Source organism: Muntiacus reevesi, chromosome 3, assembly GCF_963930625.1.
Source record: "Muntiacus reevesi chromosome 3, mMunRee1.1, whole genome shotgun sequence".
Classification (NCBI taxonomy): Eukaryota; Metazoa; Chordata; class Mammalia; order Artiodactyla; family Cervidae; genus Muntiacus; species Muntiacus reevesi.
In genome coordinates, this window is record NC_089251.1 from 108,923,008 (window position 1) to 108,941,453 (window position 18,446).

General features: G+C 37.5%; 1 protein-coding gene across 7 annotated transcripts; it reads right to left on the reverse strand.

The window, feature by feature from the left end:
- Positions 1-960: 960 nt before the first annotated feature.
- SRSF10 (serine and arginine rich splicing factor 10) lies at positions 961-13,844 on the reverse strand. 7 transcript variants are annotated; one of them, XM_065930052.1, is made up of 7 exons: positions 13,652-13,844; positions 12,127-12,233; positions 8,509-8,610; positions 7,061-7,223; positions 6,788-6,841; positions 6,555-6,656; positions 961-3,290 (listed from the first exon to the last, which is right to left on the reverse strand). In XM_065930052.1, the coding sequence occupies exons 1-7, from the start codon at positions 13,714-13,716 to the stop codon at positions 3,230-3,232; spliced, it is 654 nt and encodes a 217-aa protein (XP_065786124.1). In that variant the 5' UTR covers positions 13,717-13,844; the 3' UTR covers positions 961-3,229. The 7 variants fall into 7 exon arrangements, with proteins under 7 accessions (XP_065786124.1, XP_065786127.1, XP_065786126.1 ...); XM_065930055.1 differs by lacking the exon at positions 6,555-6,656 and having other exon boundaries at positions 6,788-6,838; positions 13,652-13,840; XM_065930054.1 differs by lacking the exon at positions 6,555-6,656 and having other exon boundaries at positions 13,652-13,840.
- Positions 13,845-18,446: the final 4,602 nt, after the last annotated feature.

Here is an 18,446-nt window from a genome sequence, read left to right on the forward strand (position 1 = left end):
CTTAATAATAAAGCAGGTTTAATTGCCTAAGATGGCTTAGGTTTGTAGAAAAAAATTAAAATTGCTCAAATTGACAGAACATTTCTGTTACCTATTTGTTAACATATATAGTTTTCACAAGAGGACCTTGGGGAAAAAAGAACTATAACTGGCTTTCTAATACATTCCAAAAGATAGGGTAGCTTTTAAGTTCTACACTAGGCAAGCTGTGATGCCCAGGGCCAGGCTGCATTTTCTCATGCAAACTGTAGGAAGTAATTGATTTGGAGGAAATTAATATTTGAATTGTCACTTTTCTCCTGTGTATCCCAGTGTAATTTCTATTAGCGATAATGCCAAGAACCACCAAGTTCTCCTTTGTACCATACTGGAATTCCACTGGATTGAACAATCCTTATCTCAGGCATTAAGTTAGGTTTTGATGTATACATATTATATTCTATATTTTCTTGGCTTGGAATTGACAAGTGGTAAAAAAAACATTCTTCACTACAAAAATAGCTAAGGGTAACTTTATACTTTAGATACAAAGTTATAGTTAGCCTATAAGAAGTATGTTGACATCATTTTCCCAAATTGTTCTAAGAACCAAAAAGTTTAGAGCTCATCTATCTTGTAGGGCTGCAGTCAGCAAAAGCATGAGCCTTGTCAGTGTTATAATTTAAATTTGTCATCTTTTTGATGGCAGCATATACAGTTCGATACAATCTTCAGTCTATAACCTATCTTTACACTTAAGTTCTCTTCATCCCAGAAGCAAGCACAAGAAGGAAAAAACCAAAGGGTTTTGGGTAAGTTTTCTCGTGTTTCTTTAACTGTATTCTCATAGGCAATTACTTTGTAAAATAAATGGGATAAAGTACATCTCCAACCTCTTACACAAATGAGGAAAGCCTACCCAGTCACAAATCTGTCAGGCAGAGCTAAACCTAAAAAAAAAAAAAAAAAAAAAATTCAAGATTTTTTGGATCCTTGACCAGTTTTATTTCATTATCTAGCATTCAGAGATGTGCTCTACAAAAAACTAGACACAAAAAGGCCTTTTACTTCTTTACAAACTACTCTGTCAATTATCAATAAAGTCAATTTACACACCTTGCTTTTTAGGCCAAATATTAAAAGAATCCCACCTTTAACATAAGGGTGAAACAACTGTTAACAATACAGAGGAACAACACAATGAATATAACCAACACTGCTAAAGGGACAAAGGGAAAACCCAAAAACGAACCTTTTCCTTAGCAGCTAGCTACGTTTTGCAGATAGTAGCTGTGAATGATCTGCTGACTTCATTTATCAATGAGGACAGTTGCACCTGGGACTCCAGGTGTAAAAAGCTTTGATAGGCCTCTTAGTTGAACACTGTTACTCCTGAGCTACCACTGTGCTGTTCAAGTTCACAGCCTCCCCACTTCAAAATACCTCAGGATTTTGTAAACAAGAATGTTCAAAATGCAATACAATGTGATTGAAATTTGGGAAGCTAGATTGGAAAGTGAGTGATAGCTGCTGTCAACAGCTGATCCTGGATTACATTTAACCTCTTTTTCATCCAAGAAAGTTAAAAATACTCTATTTTTTGACAAATCTATTAAATCTTGCAAGTGAATTCTAGATTCCATTGTATTAATTGTATTAAGTTATTAAATTTACCCATTTGATTAAAAAAGATGAACCAAATGAAAAACCATGGACACTAACTAGTATCTGCCACTTACTTGCTGTGTGGTCTTGTCAAGTTTGAAATATTAAAAAATGAAGCAGGGGTAAAAATACTCCATTTCACATCTCCCTTAGATGTATTCTGCTATATTTTCAAAATTTTTATAAAGGCTTAAACACTTCTATATTTTTAGGGGAATAACTTTAGATAAAAAGTTTTAAATGCAGCAGAAATAAGACAAATATGCAAGTGATGAAATCAATGTATAGGTAAACTGCACATCCTAATGAGGAACTAAGGAATCCAAAACATTTTGTGATACTACAAAAGTTATTTATTCACTATACACAGAACATGTCCCCTATAAAATGTACATGTAAATCACTAAAAAGTATAATTTGGTGAACATTTTCTCAATTACAGAACATACTAAATCAGTTGGGAATTAACAGCTCTCTGTCTGCCTCAAAATAAATCTTAATTATAGCACCCAGAGTCTCCTTTACATCTGATGCAAAGTTAAATACTTATTTTGGGGATTGTTGCCTAATATGTGTCTGAGGAGGCAGAGTTAACAATTAAATATAACTCTAATATATTACAGTCACTGCACAATAAATCAGTTTATTACAGATTAAAACAAATCATTTTTTCATTATTTGTTACTAATGGGATGCAAACAAATACTGGATACTTTTAAATGGCAAATAACCACAAAATTGCTTCTTTGATAATATATCGGATTTTATAATTACATAGGATATAAATGGTGTAAAATATTGTTATAATACACCTCAAACAAGACAATGAGGCCACAATGTAATGATTCACTAGACTGTGCTCAGTAGACATTTATTGAATAAGTGGGTTTTATCTGTTTTTCTCCCCAATTACCCCATACAATTTTTTTGGGCATACTAAGGGCTCAGTAAATGTTTGCTGTATATACTGACTAGGAAAGAGGTGAGAAGAGATGGACCCTCTTAGCTGGATGTCAAGTATCATAATTGGAATTTACGAGGGAGCGTGTTCAAGGAGGATGTAAACCACATATGGCATACCAGTAAGGAAACTCAGATGCCAACAAAGCAAAGCATTAGCACAAAACACTGGCACTGGAATAATAAACAAAGGCAAGATTTCCCAATAGCAAAAATAGAACTGACTTTAAGAGATAACCAAGTTTATATTGGACCATACCTTTTCTCACCCAATTCACTTTGAGACAGACCAATAGAGGCACTGTAAGACTATGGCTGTCTTCCTTGATATTCAGACATCCTAGTTTCCAATAATTTAACACGGACCTGTTACCCATGAATCAGTATAAACCTATTCAAATTTAGGGATTAGTTTCCACAAGTACAAAGTTGAATTTCCTTTTATTTGTCCTAAAATGCTTACTTTCAAACTTGAAGGGACTTCAAATATTCCATGTAGTTTCCATAACATTCTTTTATCTTTTCAGACCAGAGTCAAAATATTCGTACAGTATTCATACTGCAGCACCTTCCACCCACCCTTTGGTCGCTTGAACTGCCCTTCTTTGGTTCTTTTTCCGCTTTCTCAGATCTTTCTTGAAGTGTAGTAAGCAGAACTGTACTGGGTATTCCAGCTGCAGTTTGGTCTTAAATAAAAGAAGGATGTTTGTCAGTTTGGTTTTTCTTTATTCTTCTCTGTGGTATACAGGATTTTGTTAGTTGAACTGGATGTAGCAGCTTACAGGGCCAAATTTTCAAGAGAATAGTATAATAGTTCCCAGGTATTTTCCCTGGGTTGTAACTTAAGAGAGCTCATACTCTATGTAGCACTTTCCTTTCTTAAGCATTATCTGTCATTATTCTTCTTGTTTACTTGGCTTCAAAAAAAAAAAAAAATGCAGAGAGATCTTAAGTAAAAAGAGAGGTGAACTGTCAGCTCTCACTTGAGTCTTGATATGTTCTACTCCAATACTGGGTTGTGCCAGACACAGAACATACTCAATAATTATGCAACTATGTAACCCAACATTAAAGCCCTCTATAAGGATCCTCAAGTATCAGTAGGATCCCTACCCTGGGTTCAACTATAAAATAGTCCCTTTGAAGCCATGTTAAGTATGTCACTTTAGAAATAACATATAAAGTTCCCAAGAAAATCTAAAAATAAGTGACATAAAAAAGCTGAAAACATCAGGACTTCTAATTCTATATGGACTGAGAACAATTTCAATGGGTTATTTCCTAAATCTACTCTATTTATAGTCCACTTAAAAAAAAAAATCATCTAAGGATCAGGCCTGAGCTCAAATCCTGGATCTGCCTTTTAAAGCTTTTTCTTTGTGCCTCAGTTTATCATCTGTGACATGGAGAAAATAAAATTATCTTTCTTACAGGTTCATGATGAGTAAATGAATTAATACATAAGACTAGAACAGTGTCTGGCACATCATAATAAATATCAGCTATACTTGTTTTCAGTATAAAGCTAGAACTCAGACCACAAAACACCTAAACCAGTTCCCCACAGAGACTACCACTTAACACTGCGTGCTCACCAACACTGAAGGCAAAAATATTTTAAATCAGGCCATAAACGTTAAGGCCCAATCCACCCTGTTTAGGATGGGGACGAGTAGAATTATTGGTCCATCTAATAATGAAAATATAAACTTAAAAATCTGACTCAAATTTCATTTTAATCCATATCTTAACACTACAAATAACCTAAGTTATTTAACCCAAGGGGTTTAATATGCCATCATGAAGCAACCTGAAATTACATAGGAAATGTTAAGTACTATGTAAAAGATGTACCTTTCTGGCAAGTTCTACCATTTCCAAAGTAAAAGCTGTGCCTAGTGCAACACTGATTTAAAATACTCCTAAATCTACAAAGAATTGTTTCCACTGTTATTTTAGAATCTCATTCAAAACTATAATAATTCCAGTTAATCATTATTTCCTTCATTTTGTTTTTATTATAGCATGTTTGCTTAATTTACAGCAAGCAGAAAATAAGCTGGGTCTTGTTTTGATCCAAACATTGATGTTTTAAAGGTTGTACACAATATTTGTTAAAAAGAACATATAAAAATACCTTTTTAGAAGCTTCTATAAGAAAGAAAATACAAAGTTTAACCCCACAACTTTCCTCTTTGCTAGAACTGCAAACTACTGCTACAGTTTTAAATAGACTTTTTGTTTAAACTATACATCCAGGAAAATCTAAAAAAATTAAAGAAACGTGCATATAAATGATTGCATAGCAGAACATGAACATTAACTGCAAACAGTAAAGAAATGAAAGTTAGAAATACTATTAAATATACAAAGGTTCTAGAATCAATCCTTTAAACACATTCCACAAACAGTATTTAAAAACCACCTTTTGTTCTTTACAGGCAAGGCCTAGATCTCTAAAACCAAAACTGAAAAAAGTAATCCTCTAAAAGGGATAGTTTCCCCACAACATTTCTTACTTATGCCTGTAAGCAAGCAATCTAAAATTTTAAAGATGCTAGCTTTTACTCTGAAATGAGACTGGACATATCAAGTCACTCTTTATTGCCCCCACATGATCTCACAGAGAGATGTTAGACATTTTTATAAAGAGTAGGGTATTATTTTCTTATATCAGGTACTACACTGATAATCAATCAAAAACTCAAGAGATGTGACTTTCTTGAAATTATTTTTTTCCAAGGTTATTTTAAATCTCATGGCACCAGAGAATCACTTAGAATGGGAGTGTTGCTTTTTAACTTGCCTCACGTTAAAATAAACTGAGGTGTGAAGAACAAGCTTCCTTCATAAAGAGATGGGCACATTTTGATACAAATGCACACACCAAGGGCTTTAAGCATCAAAATTCAGTCCTTCTATACTATGCACTCACAAACAAAACCTCCTTTGAAGCACTTTACTTGCTTTTAACAGCAGTAAGAAAACTATGCATTATGATCAACAACGCTCCTTAAAGTTTAGAATAACTACGTAAGAGCATTCTTTTCCCCTTAAAATTATTTCTGCCATCATCAACCTGCCCAAATTTTAAGGTGAGTTTTTCCGACGTTTGTATGGTTCCAAATCTTCATAGAAACCAGGAAAGTGAAGGCTCCTTGTTTCAATCAAACAATCTGCCTGAAAATGCTACTTAACCCAGTTGTCATTTCCCAAGACAGTGGGGGTTAACAAAAGAACTATTCCACACTGTGCCATAAATTATCATCACGGGCTTAGACATCTTGACAAGACAAAAAGGTCCACCCTGAACCTAAATGTGTCTGGTCGGTCAGTGTTGTACTGTGGCTACAACTTCACTTTTTTTATCATTCTATCTTATTAGCAAGCTACATTTCTAGGTTAACAGTTCTACCAAATATGGATATGAAAGTTTTATTTTTAATAAGACAATGTTGCAAATTATGGTCAACCAACATCTTTTCACCAATACTTCAAGCATAAAAAATGAGAATCTTTACAAAAATATACAGAGACACCACGAATTGGTAGCTGCCCATAACATTAAACAAACTGGACTCTTAAGAGTGGCTTCTCAACAGCATATCATTTTAATTATAACCATTGCCTGGTACAGGGAAAACTGACAAGTGTTTTTTAAGCATCATTGCAACATTGTATTCCTGATAATTTAAGTAAACCAAACTATGAGTAAATGAATGATACATGCCTAAAAATATCATGGTTTATACTATCAGTGGCCACTGGACTTAGGACTAGTCCAAGACCTTGACCTAGATTTTGACCTAGACCTAGACTGTGATCTTGACTGAGATTTGGATCTAGGTGGTTCTTTTTTCCTTGATTCCTTTTCATATCTTGAGCCAGACTTATAATGTGTTTTGGAATCTGTTTTAGAGGTGCCTCTAGTTTTGGTGTGAGATGCAGACCTAGAACGTGATTTAGCCTTCATTTCTTTCTTGGGCTGGGACTTGGACCGTGATCTTGAATTGGATTTAGATCTTGAAAAAGATCGATTTCGGTGTTTGAATCTTTCAAAACAGAGGAGAAATACAATTAGAGTAAAAATTAGATTCTATATTAATCAAATTTGTTTTTAGAGCAAAAGTTCACTCTGAAATTGAAAAATGTATAAAGTCTTTTTCAAAGCAAAGTTATTTACCTATCATTGTCGGAATGGCTTCTGCTACGCCGTGGTCTTCCAGTCGGTCTACTGCTAAAAAGTACATCAGAAAAAGCAAACAGTGACACATGTCTATTTATAAGTTTCTAATTAAAAAAGTGAACCATAAAACTTAAAAAAATAGAGTAATAAAAATATTTTAAGTCTCAATGAAGCATACAATATACATAATTAAAAAGTATACAAAAAGATTAAAAAAATTAAAGACTAACAAAGTTTTTCTGACACATCACTGTGGTACACATCACTTACTTTCTAGGACTATAAGATCTTCTATAGTTGTAATCGAAGGACCGACTTCTTGATCTTCTTCTGTCATAACTTCGGCTTCTAGAACGTCTGTATCTGTCATAATCATCATAGCGTGAAGAACTATACACATTCCTCCCTTCCTTGGCTTTCATCTGATTTGGAGCTATGAAACAGAAGGGAAATATTTACAAACATTAAAAATGTAGTATTTAAGCCTTCAAATTATAGAAAAATTTCCTGTATCACTTTCCCCTTTGCCCCGAAATCTGTGTCAAGGCTAACTGTGAATATCTTGGAAAAGGTATTTATTTTCAAGCAAGGCTATTTAGAGATGGTTTTATGTTAAAAATGATACTCTCAACTATCCCAATTATTTTTTTTCCCCAAAGACCTCTCACATCTAGCTTGTTGTCCAAAATAAGTCAACTACTTCAACATCAGGAAAATATTTTTAAAATTCCAAATTAAAACACAAATGACTTTTGAACCACATGCTAATTTGGAACAATCTTACCATGGTTTCCATTCATCTGGAACACAATTAACAATGACAAAATACTTAATGGTGGCCTGTGAATAATATGTAATGTCAAAATGCAACAACATACATTTAGTTATATAGTTCTGAGAAACCATGACAAAGAAAACTAACAGTTGCTGAATGCCTTAGACATACCCATATCCTTGGAGAGGCCTCAATCCTTTCATTAATCTCATTTGATCCTATGAAGCAGATGCTTTACGTATGTGTGTATGAAGGTATAAATAATACAGTGACCACCCAGGAACCTATCATCCAACCCAAAAACTAGAGAATTACCAATAGCTTGTATCTACCTAAGTGATTCTCCTCTCTTCAGTAACTATTTTAACCTCTATCTTTTACTATCTTGCTTAAGGTAACATAACGGTTAGGCCAGAATTTAAACCCAGGTCCATTTGACTATAAAGCCTGTACTTCTGCCTTATTAGCATGCAGCCAGCACCTGGTGTATGCCTGCATTAACAAAAATCAAGTACTAATAACAGCATCTATTCTAGGTTTAATCTATATACTCTTTCTCAGTCTGTCAACTTGTACAGTCAGGCACCTACATAATTACTCAATATACCATGATGATCTTTATAAGGAAGGGAAAAGACTCAAGAGAACCAAAACTTTATAAATTTTATTTAATTACACAATCAGTATATTAAACATGCCATAACTGATAATAATGAAATACTTTCTTAGTGTCGAAACATACTTCAGGGATTCTGGTTAATGCATTCTAAATCCTTATGTCTACCTTGAAATTCTGCAAAGTATTCAAGAATTCCCCCAAACTATCGTTTTCAGTTTTGAACAGATAGACATATTGCACAAATATTTCCAAGAAGCACTTTCAAAACAGTGTCTAAATATGATGTATTTTACATGTATTAGACATAAGAGTACTTATACTTACTCTTTCGATCCCCCTGTGCAAACTGTATTTCAATTTGGCGTCCACAAATCCACTTTCTGTCCAAATTGTGTAAAGCATCTTCGGCATCACGAACATCCTCAAATGTGCTAAATGTTAAGGGGCTTGGGAAGTTTTGCAAACTTTGATAATGAGTTCAGTTGGTAAGCCTGGAACAATTTGCAATCTCTCAACATTATTCTAGAAAATCAAGACCCCACTAACTAGTTGGTTGATTCAGTTATAAACACTTCATAGTATGAAGGTACTTGTGGTAAGTTTGAAAACACATGCAAATACATATTATAAAGTTATTATTGATATAAAGTCTGTTATAGCTGAACCACCAAGTAAGCCCATCAGGATTTTCCTGTTTTAAGAATTTTACAGAAAAAGACAAAATAGAAAAACAAATGCCAATTTTATGTTGTATGCCAAAACAAAAATTTCTTAAAATAAAACCAAAACTGTTTTTTGTATTTTTGTTTCAAATGAAAAAAAAAATGCCAATAGTTCTTGTGTAAGCAAGCATTAACCTCAAATTAATCTTGCTATTTTTTCAAACATATCTAACAGATTATTTCATGTAGCTGTCTTACTATACCACACTAAGACTGATATGCTAGCCACTTGCAGTTATCAAGACAGAATCAAGCAACACTAAAGACATCACTATACCAAAAGCACATTACACCCATGCACAGACTATAAAAGCACACTGTCAGGAAATAACAGACCATTTCTAAAGATTCCTGGATTAGAAAGCCCTAACCATGACACTAAACATAAAGCTTCCCATGAGGAAATGGGTTTGGGACTGGTTTTCAATTTGAGAATTCAAGATAATACTTGTAAGCCCAAAGCAGGAATTGCTGGTACCCAGCTTTTGATCTGAGAGGCCAAGTTGCTTTGTTCTCCCCAGTCAATGTAAGGTTCACAAAATTCTTCAGGCCAAATTTAGTTGCTTTCCTAAAACCACCATTCTAATAGATGCCAAGCACATATTCAGAGCAGTATCTAACAGAAAAGCTTCTCAAGTGGACCTAGGCTAGGTTTGGGTGTGGATTTTCATTCTAAAATTCACATACTAAAATTCACTGTTCTAACTTGTCCATTTCTATTTCTTAAATTTGAGAGGAGTGCAGATCTTAAGTGCTGATTAAAAACATCCCAGAGCGATATACTCCCTTCTACACTGATATTAATATTCTCCTACTCCAGAGGCTAAAAGGTCTGTCTCACTATATTTGCTATTTTTTGTTCTGAAAGGACTTAAGGACCACAGCAGAGTCCCAGTTCTCTCTTCCCGAGGCCATTATGTGTAGTGAAGGAGAGGTTTTCTCAAGTCTTACATCATGACGCTTTCATCATGAAAAGACAAAGGTTGATGGGGAGTTTACAGCCTGGAATACTATAACCAAACACTCTTCCAGGTTAATGCAGTCCAGCTCTAAAATAATTGAAAAGAACAAGTTCATTTAATGGTATACTACTTTGAGACAAAATAAAAGGATTTAGATCATGAAACATAAAAATTACTAATGAGAGTCAATCACCATCTGGGGCTACCCTCAAAAACAGAATCCTGGGTTGGATGAACCATGGCAAGGCTCTACCTTACCCGTTAAGAGACAGTCAGTTGGGAATGGGGTCAGATAAAAAAGAGAACAACAGCAAAGACAAATATTCTGATGCCAGTTATGGAGAAATTTATACTCAACGTCTTTGCAAAATCCTGATACGCATTTCTTTTTAACTATTTTAAGACCAAAGAAAAATTCTATATATATAAAAAAAGCTGTAATTTGCCTTGAGGTTCCTTTGAATAATAACTCTTCTCTGGCTCAAGTATCACAAACTCCTGATCCTGGTTCCCAGGCCACCCACAAACCAGGTAAAATCAGGTCAACATTCTAAGCCAGAATACGCTGCTAGTTAAAAAAAAAAAAAAAAAAAGAAGAAAACAAGCCAGATATAGTTCTTACCCTCTCTGTAACAGAGTTTTGCAACCAATTCTCACAAGTCCTTGAGCAGTGGCCCTGCAGAGTAGCAGCTTTGGGCATTTCCCCTAAGTCTCTCTAGAACTCTGCTAAGTTTCCAGAGATCCGGTGAATGTAAGCAGTAAGAATTTAAGTACACAGCCCAAACCTTTGCTGTCACAAGATGATCTCACGGAAGGAAATAATATCACCTGAGACTCCGGGCCAGGGAACAATTGCCCATAGATCCTGATTAGTGCTTATAGCAAGGATAAGGCCTTTTGCAGCCCATTCTGGGACAACTGACCATATGTGCTAAAGCATTCAGGGCCAGTAGGTTTCACAGAACTAAGCTGCAGATTTTAGAAGAATGTGTGTGCCACTAGCATTCCCTTTAAAAATCTATAAACAGACAGTATCTCTAGTGGATATGACCTTCTAAGACCACCAGAGCAGTTTCTAAGTAATTCCCAATGCATGCACCTGTATCCCCTTTCACCACGCCTCTGTGGAGTCGGTTTGACTCCAGAACCTCATGCTACTCCAAGAGCCCTGCCTGCCACCCTATGGCACCTGACCACCTGGCCCAAAACAGAACTATGCTGAGTTTAAGCTTAACAACATTACATCCTGTTACACTTGAACTTCACAAGCTAAGAGAGAGTGCATTTATACAAGACCACACCACAACATCAAAAGCCCACAAAATCAAGTTACAGGTTTTGTCCCTAGACCAAACCGGAAAAATTTTGAAAATTAACTGCTTACAAAACATTAGAAAAAAAAAAGAAAAAAAGAGGAAAAAAAACAAGGAAAATAGTTATTCTGTAGGATACATCAGGTATGACTCCTTTAATCTTGGCCATCATTCAACTTCATCTTGACCTTTAACTCTTTAAGTGCTTGTCAGAAGGACTTGTCATGAGATGCTTGGCCAAATATGACAGATGGCTTTATCTTTAACTTTGAAAAACAACCTTTTCCCCCTTTTGTAGATAAAGCGAGGCTTTGTCTCCCATTAGGCTTGTCCTTCTTCCAGCTTTTCTTTATATTTTCTTTTCCCAAACTCTCCCTTCTCTTCAAGCCTGATCCTTAAGAGGTCTTTGGCTTGTCTACTTGCCTTAAGTGTTGAACTCTACTCTAAAGGTTCTTTCATGCTTTCTCTTTGGGGTCGCCATTAACTGTACAGCTTTACATTCTCTGAGGTAACAACAGAGGACAGCAAATTAGGGGACAATATTAAAGAAGCTTACCTCATTGTTATTATACAATTTGTTTTTGATCAAGTGATTCAAATTAACAAACAAGAATACCAAACTTTAATTGCTAAGCACAAGAACATATTAACCTTTGAGTTACATTAGAGGTGGTAGAGTGTATTCAAATTTAAATCACATATTATAATTGATTTGAGTTTCAGCAGCATGAATGGGAATTTAAATATTTTACTATTTTTGGATTAACTTTAAGAAATAGTAAGAACAATGCGAGTCAGAATTAATTTAGAAAAAAATTGAAGACAAAACATTAGAGGACAAAAAAAAAAAACACCAAAAAAACTACTTTTTAGATGTTACCTCTTACAAAAACTTGAATTTCAAACTTCAACACCCCTCACTAATCAGCCATCTGAAGAAAGGATATTGAACATATGCAAATCCTCTTGGACGGCGAGTGTAGAAATCAAGTGGAACATACACATCAACTATAGGACCATAGCGACCAAATTCCCGACGTAAATCTTCAGACCTAAAATACATCATAAAAAGACGCCAAATTTTTATGTTCACTCTTAACAGTTTCTTTGTAAGAAATAGCTTTCTTTCTGTACTATCTTAAATAATGAAAGGGACTGTGCTATGTTCCCGGATGACCTGAAACAAACAGGGAGAGTCAACTGTAAAAATATACAACATGTCTTTTTGAAAAAGGACAGCCAGAATCCATGATTTTGGAAGATAATAAAAGAGTTGGTGATAAAACCTACTAGTGTTTTACATCAACAGGAAAACAGACATTTATGAAAACTTGATTACAACTTAATCTTCACTGCTTTTATCCACAATCTTCACTTTTCATAAAAACTATAGTTAACATTAAGTTGTATGTAAGTATTAATTAAAAAAAAAACAGTATTAAAGCAACTCTAGTATTCTGAAAAATATCAAGCACTTTTTTTGCCCCAAATTTTAGCGACAGGGTTACACACTTGATAACAGGTAGATACGGTTTGAAAAATAAAAGACAAATATATAAAATTTCCCCATAAATGTCAGTATGACAAAAGGGAAAATTTCCTAGAAGCTAGAGTACTATTGCTTACTTTCCTTTCCCTACTTAAAAGACAGAAAAATCACACAAGGCTACCAAAATGGTGTGGTGTGTAAAGTGGTTACTTGAGAAACCGTAAATCTGGTAACACCTTTTCCAAAAAATTCTGACCGCAACTCCAAACAATTAAGGGAATTGGCGAGAACAAAGGGACGGTCCAGATTAATCCAATTTAGCTATCAACGCCCTAACTGTAGAAGATTCCTAAACCTCCGTTTTCAAAGCGTGATCGGCATTTCCCGGAAAAAGGGAAGGACTATTTCGTACCGTCTCACTGGGAGAAATTTTTTTTATCTCTAATCTCAACATCCCTTTTCTCCAAACATCTCCAACACCAAAAAAAAAAAAAAAAGGCAAATATAACACAGCAAAAAGGGTAGCAAATGCTACGCCACACTCGCCCCCCGCCCCGATCCCGTTATTTTACTGCAATTTTAACTAAAAGAAAAAAAAAGAAAAAAAAAAAAAGCCAACTTGTGGGCCGAGGGGGCGTGCACCCCAAAGAACGTTAACTTCAAATCAATGGGGAGCTGATGATCGGCGGAGACCCGAGATTGGAACCGAAGAGAGGAAGCGGGGAGGAAGGCTCCCCCCATCTGCGGAGGGGGAGGGGGCCGAAACCCCCGCCACGCGGCCCGCGCTCCCGCGACCGCCTGGGAGATCAGCGGCCGCCGCCCTCGCTCCCACGCGGCGGTTGAGCCGGCGGCGCGGCCTAGTTTGGGCCCGAAAGCCCGCGCGGTACCCGCCATCTTCACCCCTTCCCCTCCCCCCGACCCAGGCCCCAAGCGTCGCCGCAGCGGTCTTTCCCTACCGCCTGCGGCCTCCCCTGTACATACCTGGTATCGTCGGCTACGTTCCTCACGAAGAGAGACGTGTTGGGGGGGCGCAGGTACCGGGACATGACGCCGGCGTTGAGTCTCCGCAGGGACACTAACGGGCTCAGCAAACCGTCTGCAGCTTCGGCGCCGGATCCTCCTCAGACACACACACACACAGCCAGAGGGCTCCGCTACAGCGACCGCCTCTTCTCGCGAGACTTCACTCCCGCTCCCCACCCACTCCCCTCCTACCTGGGCTCCACGCCGGGACCTGCAACGGTTCTTTCCCGCGAGATCACTAGGCGTGCGCCTGCGCACACGGGCGGCCGGTGTACGTGCCGCAGCCTCGGTCTCATTCATTGGCTTTTTGAGCTACCTCCCCCCTTTGCCCGCAGCCCGCTCTTTCTTTCTTTAAGGCTTTATTTTCCCGCCTTTTCCTGCCTAGCGTCGCTTTCCCCTCTCATTCACCCCCCTAAGTCAGGAAGCAGATGTTTTAACTTGTGCGCCATACTGTACAGTCGTTACAGAGTTTTAAATGTTATCATTCGGAGAGACAGGCCTTTTTTTCTGTCTGGTCCATGTTATGTCCTCCTGGCTTTCATGAGATCGCTGACCTGCAAGAGAAGAATTGACGGCCTCTCTGGTGTTAGTGTGAGAGGGAAGGACGTGTGTGTCCTTGCAGAGAGATCGGCCTGCCTCTCCGTTGCTTTCGGCGGGCTCACTCCCTGAGCACCTTTGCCCCGGTGGCCCCTAGCCACCACCCCACTTGTTCTTTTCCCTTCACCCATCCACGCGGTTTCCTCTCCATGAAAGGCCAGTTCCTCCCCAAGTGGGACGCAAACCTCACATATTAGTCGCCATTGTCATCTACGCCGTCTCTGTTGCTAACGGCTTCCTGAGCGTGCTTCGTTCCTGTATTGAAGTGTCTCTCCAACTCTTTGATCTCAGAACTTCACACTCTTAAACAGATTATGGGAAGATTTCAAAGAGGTTTGTTTATGTGGGTTGTGAAAGTGAAAGTCGCTCAGTGGTGTCCGACTCTGCAACCCCGAATTCTCCAGGCCAAAATGATGGAGTGGGTAGCCTTTCCCTTCTCCAGGAGATCTTCCCAACCCGGGGATGGAACCCAGGTCTTCCGTATTGCAGGCGGATTCTTTACCAGCTGAGCCACAAGGGAAGCCCAAGAATATTGGAGTGGGCAGCCTATCCCTTCTCCAGCGGATCTTCCTGACTCAGGAGTGGAACCGGGGTCTTCTGCATTGCAGGCAGATTCTTTACCAACTGAGCTCTCAGGGAAGACATGTGGGTCATAGCTATTAATATTTACTGAACTTAGAACTTAAAATGGAGAAAATTTTGACACAACACAGAAGCACATATCCCACCATCCTTCATCACATATCTTGTCGCCTCTGGGAAACGGCAATTGTGAGAAACTGGACATGAAAGGGCTTCCCTGGTGGCTCAGATGGTAAGGAATGCCTGGCGGGTCCATGAGGTTGCAGAGAGTGGGACACAACTTAACCACTAAACAACAACAACAAGGAAATTAACACGTGGATAAATGTTTAGAACAGAGTCTGTTGCATATTGAGTCCTCTATAATGTTAATGGGATGGCTACGTAATTTGTGGGACTCAGGGCAAATTGAAAATGCTCAAAAATTAAGATGACAATGGCAGCGCTCTAAGTCAAGGGCAAGGTGATTCTGAGTGTGGGTTCCCGTGCAACTGCCCAGGTGCCATGGCCGCTGGAGCCTGCCCTGAATATTAGCAATTACTATTGTTACTCTTAATGCCTTGAGAAATAATAGGAGCAAATATTTACTGACTAGAATCACTTTCTTCCTCGCATGCCAGAGCCCCGTTATCTTTTGTGCTTTAGAATCCCAGAGTCTTGAAAAGATGGTATTGGGAAAAGTAGAGAAAGCAAGCACTTCTTAGCTGGGGCTTGAGCTGGGCACTTTACCAAACTAGCAATCTGCTGCAGGTGGTGGTGGGTGGGAGCAGCAGAGGCAGGTGGGGGAGGAGATACATAAAAGAATTTTGGAAGTGCAGCACTTCCTCACAAAAGTGCTTCCACGTGCGGTTAAGAGGACCGTATTTCTTTGTGAGCACAATGCCAGAGTTGGTAATTTTTTTGAAAGCCAAATGTTAACCTCTGAAAACCGTCTGCTGGCACTGCTTCACTTCTTGAAGAAATTATGTTTCATTGGGATTTACATCAGAAAACCACTCTCCTTGCGTTCTATTCTTAGAATTGCACAAATAAGATCCAAGTGTAAAATACATACCTATGAATTTCCTTGATGCTGAAACAACTCTGTCCTGATTTATGGGTGATGGTACAGACATCACACCTAACAGGGCTGTGCTGCTTGTTGGAGGGAAACTCAGGGATCAATTCTGTGTTTTTATTAAAGCCTTGGAATGATGTTATGAGCCTGTCTCCATAAACAAAACCAAAATCTTGAGTCAGTATATCAAGCTTAAGTTTATTGCTACAATTGTTTAATTGAGACAATTGCCCTGCATGGTGCTCAGTACTGCCTCTGTCTCCATGAACAAACAGTTAGAAGCATGCTCTTTAAATGTGTTTAATAAGTCATGCCTGGTGTTTCCCTCTCATTCTAATGAGTAGGCAGCAAGCCAAGTTCCCCACATTGAGGACTCCATGTTTCCTTTTAGACATTCTTTACCTGTGGGTCAGAAACTTTAGGACACACATAAACATAGAATCAATTTATCTATGTACAGGCCCTTTTTTGAAGTCCAGCTACCACTAGCTCTGCTGTGTGAGTGAATTCACCACTAATGTAACTTATTTATCTTATTCCTTAGATGATTTGTGCTAGCACATGGATTGCTACTTTAAATCTGCTTAAGATAAAAATCATTTGTTATATCTTAGCCTCCTTTTAATGTCTCAACATCTTTCCCAGTTATAAATGTCCTGTATTTATTGTTAACATTTTGGAAATAGAGAAACTTTTAAAGACAACAAACATTACCTGTGATCATATCTCTCAGAACTAATTCTTTCTAAAACTTTTCCAAATTTCTGAACTTTTCTTTTTTTTTTTCCATTTATTCTGATTAGTTGGAGGCTAATTACTTTACAACATTGTAGTGGTTTTTGCCATACATTGACATGAATCAGCCATGGATTTACATGTGTTCCCTATCCCGATCCCCCCTCCCTGAGCATTTCTATAATGGTTTAAGTTGGGGTCATATTATATATACAGTTTAATGAAGTGTTTTTTCCCTCACTAAACATTTTATAAAGAATATCTTCTCTGACCATTAGAAAGTTTTAATAGAGTTTTTAATCATTGAAGTATTAATTATGAACTGCATTAAATTACCTGTAACAAAAACTTGAAATAATAATAGTGTTGCTCATGATAGCTTACTTGTTATTGAGCACTTAAATGCCAGACATTTTTCTCACAAAAGAGAAAGAAGTAGCAGATTGTTACAACTTTTAGAAGTCATTCTGCTCATAGTTTTCAATTATTTTAAGTCACATATATTAACTATTTAATCCTCATACCAAACCTATACACTAAGTTACTATTATTCTCTCCATTTTATAGATAAAGAAACAGGTATACAGTATGGTCTAAACAAATTAGAGTTTCACTTATTTGCTTTTTGTATGCTGAGAAGTCAGGAATAGGGAGTCCAAGAGTGGTATGGCAGCTTCAGATTATCCAGGCTCCTCCTCCTTTCTTCTCCACTATCCCCGGTGCTGGCTTCTATATTCAAATTGCCTCATAGTCACAAAATAGCTGCTGGAGCTTCCGGCATCATGTCTACATCCCAAGAAAAAAGAAAGAATAGGAGAAAGTTCAAAAGACATATCCTACTTGAATCATCACCTACCCCACAGCCTCAGCCACAGCACCTTCAGGATCCAGTCCAAGAGCAGAAGACCAATGTCCCAGTTCAATCAATTAAGCAGGTGAAGTTCTCTCTTACCCAACCTGTTTCAGACCTTCTATTCAGGCCTTCCATTGGTTAGATGAAGCCCACCCACTTCGGGAGGGCAGCCTCCTTTACACCACACTCAGTTCTGTTTGTAAGGAATAAGAGGGACTGTAAGGATGTTATGGATACATTCAAAGAATACATTTTATTACATAGTTGTAGTATAACTGATTTATTTAGAAATGGTGATGATGACAATAAAAGTGAACACTGGATAAGCACTAACTACAAGCATATACTGCATGTAGTTACTGTTTATCATTTTATCTGCATTATCTAATTTGATCATTTAATTCCCATTCTACAGATAAAGAGATTGAAACTTTGAGACCCTATGAGGCTTCCTGACAATATATAAGGCTAAGGGGATAAAAGACAATTTAAGATAGTTCCCATGTTTTCAAGGAGTTCTTAAGTGGGTGAGGTACACAGTATTTGTAAAATTGAGTTTCAGGTTAGTTTTACATGGTTCATAATTGGCTGGTTTTAATTTTAATCAGATTAGTTTTATATTGTCCAAGATACCAATCAACTACTATCCAATCCCAGAGTAACAATAGGCCAAGTAAAAAAAGCTTGCTTAAAATATCTACATGTTTTTTGAGTGTCGCTGAGCCTATGTCAGAGACTGTCTGAAGTACAACACACAAGTAGACAAACGAAGTCAACTTAACCAAGTTTTGCTGTGCCAGATATTTGGTCAAACATTATGTTGTGTGTGTCTGTGAAGATATTTTGGGAGGAGATTAACATTTGATCAGGTAGACTGAGCAAAGGAGGCTGCCCTCCCTAAGTGGGTGGGCTTCATCCAATCAACGGAA